The 11,713-nt window shown below is 45.9% G+C and overlaps 1 protein-coding gene across 1 annotated transcript in view; it reads left to right on the plus strand.

Annotated features, from left to right (window-relative positions):
• LOC311143315 (CLIP-associating protein 1-B-like) overlaps window positions 1–11,713 on the plus strand; it is a 105,389-nt gene that overhangs the window by 88,249 nt on the left and 5,427 nt on the right. The window contains exons 23-36 of the mRNA XM_084179145.1: window positions 295–406; window positions 565–697; window positions 1,140–1,203; window positions 1,512–1,675; window positions 1,939–2,017; window positions 2,362–2,505; window positions 4,958–5,104; window positions 6,818–6,924; window positions 7,764–7,902; window positions 8,209–8,458; window positions 8,781–8,840; window positions 9,040–9,230; window positions 9,533–9,661; window positions 9,841–10,047. Coding sequence (XP_084035271.1) covers window positions 295–406; window positions 565–697; window positions 1,140–1,203; window positions 1,512–1,675; window positions 1,939–2,017; window positions 2,362–2,505; window positions 4,958–5,104; window positions 6,818–6,924; window positions 7,764–7,902; window positions 8,209–8,458; window positions 8,781–8,840; window positions 9,040–9,230; window positions 9,533–9,661; window positions 9,841–10,047 — 1,926 coding nt within the window. The remainder of the gene's footprint in view (window positions 1–294; window positions 407–564; window positions 698–1,139; window positions 1,204–1,511; window positions 1,676–1,938; window positions 2,018–2,361; window positions 2,506–4,957; window positions 5,105–6,817; window positions 6,925–7,763; window positions 7,903–8,208; window positions 8,459–8,780; window positions 8,841–9,039; window positions 9,231–9,532; window positions 9,662–9,840; window positions 10,048–11,713) is intronic.

Raw genomic sequence — 11,713 nt, forward strand, 5'->3', positions numbered from 1 at the left:
ATATTATGATTAACAGTATGCATTCTTATAACATAATTTAATAATCTCATTGCATGTCCATATCAATCATGATAAATCAAGAGTTGGAACAAATTGCATCGCTATACCTCATTCATTGCGAATGGCAACCTAATAGAAATTGTGCATCGTAGCTCATCAAATCCTACATCATGGCTGAGTTTGAGTGACCAAGCTTTTCCTACAGAGTTTTAGTCTGTCTGTCCCACTTCGCTCCTGGTCCTATGACCTATGAACTCACCATTAACCCATCCCTCCCCATTCCCTTCCCAACAGCGGAAGCCTATGAGGCGGCGCTATGAGTCTCCTGGTATCTATTCTGATGATGATGCTAACAGCGATGCGTCCAGCGCCTGCTCGGAACGCTCGTACGGCTCCCGGAACGGAGGTATGTGGTCCTGTGTTACTCAGTTGGTAAGAACATCGCACTAGCAACACAAAGGTAGTAGGTTCAATTCCCACTAGATTTACATATATACTAAAATGTACGCACTCACTTTGGATAAAAGCGTCTGCTAAATGGTATATATTATTATCATGATCTAGGTATCCCTCACTACCTACGTCAGACAGAGGATGTGGCGGAGGTACTCAACCACTGTGCCAGCTCCAACTGGTCTGAGAGGAAGGAGGGACTGCTGGGACTGCAGAACCTGCTCAAGAGTCAAAGAATACTCAGGTCAGCCCAGGGCAGGGGGGGTGGACCTTTTACAAAGGAATCTATAAGGATAAAGTAAAGGTTTGTGTTTAGAAGGTAGAGTTTGGAGAAGGTAGAGTTTGTGTTTAGACTGTTGTGCCAGCTGTGTTCTTTCATATTTCATGGTCATTTCCTTTTTGAAAACTTCCACCAACTTTTAAAGAGGCCAGCATATCAAGAGTCCTGCAGGGTGTTTCTTTTTATAGCTTTACTTAATTGAGGGAGAAATGACTTTGTGAGCAGCCTGCAGGTATAAATCCGCCCGTCAGATGGTGCAGTTAAAAATGAATTTCAGACAAAGCAGTTTGTCTGCTATCTGTGAGTTTCCCTGTCAGGCCTCCAGCGGTTTACGTCAAGCCTCGCTGTCTGTTATGTGTGTCTATGTTTATTAATGTGTTCCGGCGGATGCTGTTGTGTGTTGCAGCCGAGTGGAGCTGAAGAGACTATGTGAAATCTTCACCAGGATGTTCGCAGATCCACACAGCAAGGTAGGTGACAGGATGTTCAGCTGTGTTGTTTGAACGTTTCATATCAATACAATTATACACTCATAACTTTTACTTTTGAAATTCAAAAACCAATTGCTTAGCAGTGATTTGTCTGAAAACTAATTGAGTGTGTTTTGTTGCATGGCCTGCTTTGGTGTGGATGTTAACAACAGCGAGTAAGTGTGTGTTTTTATTCTCTCAAATATCTACTATGCTATATACTATTATATTGCCTGTGTTATTACTTATAAAGATGCTATGTTTTCAGGTGTTGATGGTAGCTCTGTGTGTGTGTGTGTGTTCCTCAGGTGTTCAGTATGTTTCTAGAGACTCTGGTAGACTTTATCCTGGTGCACAGAGAGGACCTGCAGGACTGGCTGTTCGTCCTGCTCACCCAGCTACTGAAGAAGATGGGAGCTGACCTGCTGGGATCCGTACAGGCCAAGGTCCAGAAGGCTCTGGACATCACCAGGTATGGACTTCTAAATCCCCCCTCCGATAACATCTCTAACCATTTTCACACTATCATGCCGACCCAAACCAAACTGTGTTGACTTGGATATTTTATTTTTTATACAGTCCTTTTCAGCACTGTTCCAGCAACTTTGGTGGATTAGTAACTAGGCCAGCTCATTACAGCTGTTTTTGGCTCAGTCATGTGAAAATACCATTTTGAGTGTAATTTCGCTCATTCAATTTAGTAACTAATATTGTTTTCTATTTTGTTCTCCTCAGGGAGTCTTTTCCGTTTGATCAGCAGTTTAACATCCTGATGAGGTTCATTGTGGACCAGACACAGACACCCAACCTCAAGGTACAGTATGCAGAGAATGTCACATAACTAGATTATTCTCTGTTTGTTTTGGGGGTTGGCTCTGGGTCTAAGAATTTATGATTTCAAATACCAGTAATCTACAGTACAATGGTGATATTGTCAAACATTTTAAAAGTAAACTTGCTGAATGCTAAATGCCTGTGTGTATCGTGAAGCTAAACCATGTGTGTATCGTGAAGCTAAACCATGTGTGTATCGTGAAGCTAAACCATGTGTGTATCGTGAAGCTAAACCATGTGTGTATCGTGAAGCTAAACCATGTATGTATCGTGAAGCTAAACCATGTGTGTATCGTGAAGCTAAACCATGTGTGTATCACACAGGTGAAGGTGGCCATCCTGAAGTACATAGAGTCACTGGGAAGACAGATGGATCCTACAGACTTTGTCAACTCCAGTGAAACTCGACTGGCTGTATCTCGCATCATTACGTGGACCACAGAACCCAAGAGCTCTGACGTCAGGAAGGTATGTCTCAGTGGGAAGTAGGAACTACTACTTACTGTAGGTATCTGCTGCAATAGGTCCTGTAGTCCCTATGGTCTGCTCAATAAGGACTAGCTGAACCACATGCTGTCTAGGCAGATTGCTATGCTAATACTTTATTGTTAATAGTACAGCAGCTGGATTAGCCTACTTCCTCAATCAAATTCAGTTTGAACTGTTTTTAGGATATATTCACTTGGATTAAGTCTGTTATCATTTGCTGTTAAATCTTAGCAAACTCAGAAACCATCCTTTAGAGGAAATGCATTCAATAGTTTTTCAATGTTATCCATATTACGATCTAATTATGTACTGTAGCTATCTATCCACTGGGTTTTACCTCCTTTGAATTACTACAGATTTTCTGTTTGTATTTGTTGATGTTCTAAACGGTTGTCAACGATGCCATGTGCCACCAGGAATGACCTTGGGTTAACAGACTCTATCTCCCTGTGCTGTGGCTGGACGTGTATACTGTTGGGCTGTTTGTTTTTCCCACTACTAGTTCCAAATTAAGTCCTCAACTAGCTAGTTTTTTAACCCAGTAGGGTACTAAAAACGGTAGACAAAAAATTATCTTTGATGGGAGGGGGAAATAAATACTTTTTTCATGCTTTTTATTGTTTTATAATAGAAACAAACGTTATATACCTCAACTGCATCCCACAGGAGGACCCGGCTTACAGCTATAACCATGTCTAGGTTTATAGTAGTGTACTACTATAAACATCTGCTTTCCTTTGTCAAAACTACAATACCCATAATTCTACCCCCCTGCCACTGTGCCCCAGACCCTTCATAACTGGGTGGTGGAGGAGCTATCAGGCAGGTCCGGTACTGCAGCCTTACTGTCCCAGCAGGCCGGGGAGGGGCACCTGGAAGAGAGGTGTAAGCAGGTAGTGCCTCATCAACCAATCACTGTCCAACACCAAGCACGCACCGCCCGCCAAGCCACACCGACACCTAACTGCCTCAACGAGTGGGAAACGATCTCAAGTGTGGCCTTGCCTCTCCACCTCACCTTTACGCTCTCTAGCCCTTTCTATCGCTCGCTCTAACCTACAGTAGCTATTCCTTGCGACTTTGATTGCAGATAAATGGACTGGTTTGAGAGTGAAAATACTTTTGTTGGCCAACAAAACACTACTACAACACAACACAGTATTTATGTAAGGATTATGAGAATGGATTGTTGCTTTGTTTTTTCAAAGTGAGAGTTCTACCGACCGATGTCATTGCTAAATAACAATGTGAAAACTTGAATGCTGTTTTTCCCTCTTCTGTTCTGTGTGCCTAACACATCTTGTCTGTTTTGAACCACATTAACGCCCTCTCCATATGCATGCTAACATGGTAGTTTGTAGTAGAATGAATGACTTGATTTAACATTGTGTTTATTAAGGGAATGTCTCAGTCCTTGTTAGATGCAATATCTTACCTGCCAGAAGTTAGATTTTCAGAATGTAATATTTTGTTTTAAAAGCATGATGTCTCTTACCACAAACATATAATGGACTATATTAAAGCTATAGTTGCAAAAACTTGTTTGATAATGTGATCAACGGTTTTTCTGTACTGTTTTAGTCAGTATATAACACTACTCACTGTGTACATCCAAGTCTCTCCACTGGTAGGGGTACCTGACAAACTGACATAGCTCCTAGTGGAGCAAAGGGCTTCACTGTAGGAGTACATAAATACATAACCCCACCTAACACACGGTTTACTGTACCTGTCCCCTCTGTCCTCCAGGCATCCCACCTAACACACTGTTTACTGTACCTGTCCCCTCTGTCCTCCAGGCATCCCACCTAACACACTGTTTACTGTACGTCTGTCCTCTGTCCCCCAGGCGGCCCATAACCCACTATTGACTACTGTATGACCCTCTGTCCTCTGCCCCCCAGGCGACCCATAACCCACTATTGACTACTGTATGTACCTCTGTCCTCTGTCCCCCAGGCGGCCCATAACCCACTATTGACGACTGTATGTCCCTCTGTTCTCTGCCTCCCAGGCGACCCATAATCCACTATTGACTACTGTATGTACCTCTGTCCTCTGCCCCCCAGGCGACCCATAACCCACTATTGACTACTGTATGTCCCTCTGTCCTCTGTCCCCCAGGCGACCCACAACCCACTATTGACTACTGTATGTCCCTCTGTCCTCTGCCCCCCAGGCTACCCATAACCCACTATTGACTACTGTATGTCCCTCTGTCCTCTTCGGCCCATAACCCACTATTGACTACTGTATGTCCCTCTGTCCTCTGCCCCCCAGGCGGCCCATAACCCACTATTGACTACTGTATGTCCATCTGTCCTCCAGGCGACCCATAACCCACTATTGACTACTGTATGTCCCTTTGTCCTCTGCCCCCCAGGCTACCCATAACCCACTATTGACTACTGTATGTCCCTCTGTCCCCCAGGCGGCCCAGGTGGTGCTGATATCTCTGTTTGAGCTGAACACCCCAGAGTTCACCATGCTGCTGGGAGCCCTGCCCAAGACCTTCCAGGACGGGGCCACCAAGCTGCTCCACAACCACCTCAAGAACTCCAGCAACACCAGCAGCGTGGTAAATGAATACAACCAGGGATAAGATCTGTTTTACACTAGCAGCCATGTCTATTTTGGTGGGGTGATTTGAAAGATTTAGCTTTTTAACCTACAGTGCCTTGCAAAAGTATTCATCCCCCTTGGCGTTTTTCCTATTTTGTTGCATTACAACCTGTAATTTAAATTGATTTTTATTTGGATTTCATGTAATGGAAAAGTGGTGCGTGCATATATATTCACCCCCTTTGCTATGAAGCCCCTAAATAAGATCTGGTGCAACCAATTATCTTCAGAAGTCACATAATTAGTTAAATAAAGTCCACCTGTGTGCAATCTAAGTGTCACATGATCTCAGTATATATTCACCTGTTCTGAAAGGCCCCAGAGTCTGCAACACCACTAAGCAAGGGGCACCATGAAGACCAAGGAGCTCTCCAAACAGGTTAGGGACAAAGTTGTGGAGTACAGATCAGGGTTGGGTTATAAAAAAATATCCGAAACTTTGAACATCCCACGGAGCATCATTAAATCCATTATTAAAAAATGGAAAGAATATGGCACCACAATAAACCTGCCAAGAGAGGGCCGCCCACCAACATTCACGGACCAGGCAAGGAGGGCATTAATCAGAGCGGCAACAAAGAGACCAAAGGTAACCCTGAAGGAGCTGCAAAGCTCCACAGCGGAGATTGGAGTATCTGTCCATAGGACCACTTTAAGCCGTACACGCCACAGAGCTGGGCTTTACGGAAGAGTGGCCAGAAAAAAGCAAACACGTTTGGTGTTTGCCAAAAGGCATGTGGGAGACTCCCCAAACATATGAAAGAAGGTACTCTGGTCAGATGAGACTAAAATTGAGCTTTTTGGCCATCAAGGAAAACGCTATGTCTGGCGCAAACCCAACACCTCTCATCACCCCGAGAACAGTGAAGCATGGTGGTGGCAGCATCATGCTGTGGGGATATTTTTCATCGGCAGGGACTGGGAAACTGGTCAGAATTTAAGGAATGATGGATGGCGCTAAATACAGGGAAATCCTTGTGGGAAACCTGTTTCAGTCTTCCAGAGATTTGAGACTGGGACGGAGGTTCACCTTCCAGCAGGACAATGACCCTAAACATACTGCTAAAGCAACACTCGAGTGGTTTAAGGGGAAACATTTAAATGTCTTGGAATGGCCTAGTCAAAGCCCAGACCTCAATCCAATTGAGAATCTGTGGTATGACTTAAAGATTGTTGTACACCTGCGGAACCCATCCAACTTGAAGGAGCTGGAGCAGTTTTGCCTTGAAGAATGGGCAAAAATCCCAGTGGCTAGATGTGCCAAGCTTATAGAGACATACCCCAAGAGACTTGCAGCTGTAATTGCTGCAAAAGGTGGCTCTACAAAGTATTGACTTTGGGGGGGTGAATAGTTATGCACATTCAAGTTTTCAGTTTTTTTGTCTTATTTCTTGTTTGTTTCACAAGAAAAAATATTTTGCATCTTCAAAATGGTAGGCATTTTGTGTAAATCAAATGATACAAACCCCCCAAAAATCTATTTGAATTCCAGGTTGTAAGGCAACAAAATAGGAAAAATGCCAAGGGGGGTGAATACTTTCGCAAGCCACTGTATTTCTGGGGTAGACTAGTTAATTCACTTGTATCTGATCCAATGGTTTCATTCCATTTGGTCATGATCTTCGATATTAAGTTTTGTCATTCCTCAACTTGTTTTTCTGTTTCTCAGAGTTCTCCCAGCAACACTATTGGGCGGACCCCACCCCGCCACACCCCCAGCCGGACCAGCCCCCTCACCTCCCCGACCAACTGCTCCCATGGTGGGCTGTCTCCCAGGTACGTACCTCCCTTCTGTCAGACCTTTATCTACAGTGATTGTGTCATTGTGTCTCCTAATGCATGGCTAAACCACAGAGCGCTGGTTGAAGTCTTGTTCTTCTTTACCGTGCATTCGAATACTCTTCTCTTATTAATGCATGCCGACCTCTAACCTAACCTCAACTCAGATCAGACTGTAGTTTCTTTTTCTCTTTTCTCCTCCCTCTGCTGCACTCTTCTCTTTTTCTTTCTCTCTTTTTCCTTCTTTCTCTCTCTCTTCTCTGTGTGTGTGATCCCTTGTGTTGTTGCCCCTGCCCCGTTCTCTCCCTCCTCCTTCTGTCCGTCCTTCCCTCGTGGCCGTGCTGTGCTGTGACCACAGTCGGTTGTGGGGTGGGTGTTGGAGTGGCGATGGGCTGTCTAAGCACCCCCCTCCCCCTCATCCTCCTCCGCCTCCCTCCACCCCCTCCGGCCCCGCCCTCAGGGTCCTCCGCAGAGCGTACTCTCCCAGGTAACACTCCTAGGGACGGGGCCTCAGGGTCCCAGGAGGGGCGGGACAGGAAGTCCTCCCAATTTCCCTCGACCAATAGGGATTCCTTGCTTCAAGTCACAGGACGCGTTATGGCATCCAGTCTTCTCTGGATAGTTATCTCTCCCTTCTTAGTTATAGCATCATGCCAATCATCAATTGTCAGAGCTGCATCCAAAATACATATTTTACCTACAGCAATGAATATGAGCCCTGGCATGGTGTAAGACTAATACAACTAGTCTCTTCGTGTGAGTATTTGTCTCTGTTTGTTTTTGTCCTGACCACCCTGTATATAACCCATCTCCCCTGTCGTCCTGTGTCTCCTCAGTATGTTGGAGTATGACACAGAGAACATGAACTCTGATGAGATCTACAACTCCCTGCGAGGAGTCACAGAGGCCATCCAGAGTTTCAGCTATCGCAGCCAGGAGGACCTCAACGAACCAAGAGGGAAGAGGGACGATGCTGTGAGTCATTACCTCAGCTCTGGAAATGAAACTGACTGACTGATTAATTGACTGATGTTGGGGAAGGAAACGGACGTCAGCGAGAAGCACAATACAAAATGGCTAATTGTTAAATCAAGAGCAGGATTTAGGCTAATGTGTTCCTTCCTGTTTCTTCCTCGCTGGTTATCACAGCCATTTTCACATGCAGAGTAACAATCAATCATTCACGTTAATCTATAAAGCTCTTTTTACATCAACAGTTGTCACATCCTTAAGACATCAAAACTGACTACCGCTATGTTTCTTTTCTATCTCTCTCTTCAGGTGGGGCGTGAAGTTGTGGCGTCCTCCCCAGGCTCTGATGCCCGTTTGGGGCTGGATGTGGTGGAGGGTGGGCGTACAGCCCTGGATAACAAGACCTCCCTCCTCAACACCCCGTCTCCCCGCTCCTTCTCCGGGCCGCGGGCCAGGGAGTTCGCCCCCTACGGGTATGGGGACACCATCACCTCATCCTACGACAAGAGTGCCCTAAAGGAGGCCGTGTTCGACGATGACGTGGAACAGTTCAGAGACTGTGAGTCACCTTTGACCTCTGCTTGACCCTTAACCCTGTGACGCCACCTCCATGTTGACCACCTCTGATCCATCCTGTAATGTCATGACATGATGGTGTGACATCTTCAGGTTTTGGCAACACAAAGAAATAATAGATTTGGCCCATTCTAGTGTTACATGGTGGCTGAAACGAGATTGATAGAATGAATGTTAAGACCAAAAACATTGGGAATAGAATAGCCCTTTATCTGCAGTGAATAGTGAGTCTGCTGGCTATAGTCAGTCCTCCTCCCTCCTGATTGTCCTCCTTCCTCCTCTCCCCCTCCCTCCCTCCTCTACAGGCCGTCGGCAGGACGGCAGTGGTGAAAACAAGATGGTGCTGCCTAAGGGCTTTGCTCCTGGTAAAGACGCACTACTCCATGACTGTTGTTTTTTCCTTTCGAAAGTTTTTCATTGCTGTTTCCATTGCCATCCATTTCAATGTCTTGAGTGATTCCCTGTCACTTTTCCTTTTGCTTTCGTGGGGATACTAGCTCGCTAAGTATGGCTGAGGCGGTATATGGGCCGTACCACTCACCCAGTCTGCTGTCCTTTCCTCAGGTTCCCAGGACCACTCAGACCTTGTGGCAGACCTTCTAAAGGAGCTGTCAAATCACAACGAGCGTGTGGATGAGCGTAAGGGGGCCTTGGTGGAGCTGCTGAAGATCACACGAGAGGACAGCCTGGCCGTGTGGGACGAACACTTCAAGACCATCCTCCTACTGCTCCTGGAGACACTGGGGGATAAAGACGTAGGGATCCTATACTCCTATAGCTCTGATTATGCAGATCGCTGCTATTTCGAAGGTTTTACTTGCAATGATTGTGATTGTGGCAAACACATGCGTACAGAATAACTAGACAGCAGCTGTACTACCAAATAGATTATTTATTAAACTGCTAACTTGAAAGCCTCTCTAAGGCTTAAAGGTTTTGGTTTGGGTGTAGATGTGGGTGGGTGGTGGGCATGCATGCATGGTTGCAAGAAGGCTGTACAGTATGCGTATGTTTGGAGGTTTAATGGACACTCATTCTTCGTCTTCCCTCCATGTAGCACACCATCCGGGCCCTGGCTCTGCGGGTTCTGAAGGAGATACTGAGAAACCAACCGGCCCGCTTCAAGAACTATGCTGAACTCACCATCATGAAGACCCTGGAGGCACACAAAGACTCACACAAGGAGGTACAACTCCTGATATTCCTTACATTTATATTGCTCTATGGTCTTTTACGCAATAGGCATCTGAAAAAACAATGATGTCCCCCAAGCCTCAGTACTAGGACCTCTCCTGTTCTGTCCTGTTCTCTCTGTACACACCATATACAAAGGCATCATGAGTGATCTCTTCCCTTTCTGTCCAGGTGGTGCAGGCAGCGGAGGAGGCAGCCTCCACCCTAGCCGGCTCCATCCACCCAGAGCAGTGTATCAAGGTGCTGTGTCCCATCGTCCAGACGGCTGACTACCCCATCAACCTGGCTGCCATCAAGATGCAGACCAAGGTGATAGAACGCATCACCAAGGAGTCCCTCCACCAGCTGCTTCCTGATATCATACCAGGACTACTGCAGGTGAGAATCTGGTCCTGTTTGGCATTATGTGAGTGTTTGGTAACACAGTGCAGTCAAAACATGATTTTCCTGTGTTTTATATATATTGCCACACTATGAGGTTGGAATAATACTGTCAAATTGTGAAAATTATGATAATGTCCTTTTAGTGTAAGAGCTGTTTGAAAATACTGCCTGAAATGTCAGCCTGTTTTGGTGGGATAGAATGTTTGCCTGCATGGTGACCTCACCAGGTGGTAAATGAGTTAATAGACAAATAAGAAAGAGAGTTCCAAACCTCTCTGCCAATAACAGCTAGTTTTCCCCTCCCCACCCAGACCACTTCCTGACAGTCCTAGCAAAATTCTTGCTTGAGAAATTGCTCTTTGCTAAGAAGCTATTTTTGTATATTTTTTACCATTTTAATAGAAAACAATCACAGTAAGGTTCTTAATTGTTACCCAGAAATGATTTGATATTGAGATAAAAACGGCTGCATTGGACCTTTAACACCAAGGTTGTGGGTTCAATTTCAGCATGGATCAATAAAAGTGTCTACTAAGTGGCATATACACTGCTCAAAAAAATTAAGGGAACACTAAAATAACATCCTAGATCTGAATGAATGAAATAATCTTATTAAATACTTTTTTCTTTACATAGTTGAATGTGCTGACAACAAAATCACACAAAAATTATCAATGGAAATCAAATTTATCAACCCATGGAGGTCTGGATTTGGAGTCACCCTCAAAATTAAAGTGGAAAACCACACTACAGGCTGATCCAACTTTGATGTAATGTCCTTAAAACAAGTCAAATTGAGGCTCAGTAGTGTGTGTGGCCTCCACGTGCCTGTATGACCTCCCTACAATGCCTGGGCATGCTCCTGATGAGGTGGCGGATGGTCTCCTGAGGGATCTCCTCCCAGACCTGGACTAAAGCATCCGCCAACTCCTGGACAGTCTGTGGTGCAACGTGGCGTTGGTGGATGGAGCGAGACATGATGTCCCAGATGTGCTCAATTGGATTCAGGTCTGGGGAACGGGCGGGCCAGTCCATAGCATCAATGCCTTCCTCTTGCAGGAACTGCTGACACACTCCAGCCACATGAGGTCTAGCATTGTCTTGCATTAGGAGGAACCCAGGGCCAACCGCACCAGCATATGGTCTCACAAGGGGTCTGAGGATCTCATCTCGGTACCTAATGGCAGTCAGGCTACCTCTGGCGAGCACATGGAGGGCTGTGTGGCCCCCCAAAGAAATGCCACCCCACACCATGACTGACCCACCGCCAAACCGGTCATGCTGGAGGATGTTGCAGGCAGCAGAACGTTCTCCACGGCGTCTCCAGACTCTGTCACGTCTCTCACATGTGCTCAGTGTGAACCTGCTTTCATCTGTGAAGAGCACAGGGCGCCAGTGGCGAATTTGCCAATCTTGGTGTTCTCTGGCAAATGCCAAACGTCCTGCACGGTGTTGGGCTGTAAGCACAACCCCCACCTGTGGACGTCGGGCCCTCATACCACCCTCATGGAGTCTGTTTCTGACCGTTTGAGCAGACACATGCACATTTGTGGCCTGCTGGAGGTCATTTTGCAGGGCTCTGGCAGTGCTCCTCCTGCTCCTCCTTGCACAAAGGTGGAGGTAGCAGTCCTGCTACTGGGTTGTTGCCCTCCTACGGCCT

Source organism: Coregonus lavaretus (assembly GCF_964263955.1).
Source record: "Coregonus lavaretus genome assembly, chromosome: 16".
Classification (NCBI taxonomy): Eukaryota; Metazoa; Chordata; class Actinopteri; order Salmoniformes; family Salmonidae; genus Coregonus; species Coregonus lavaretus.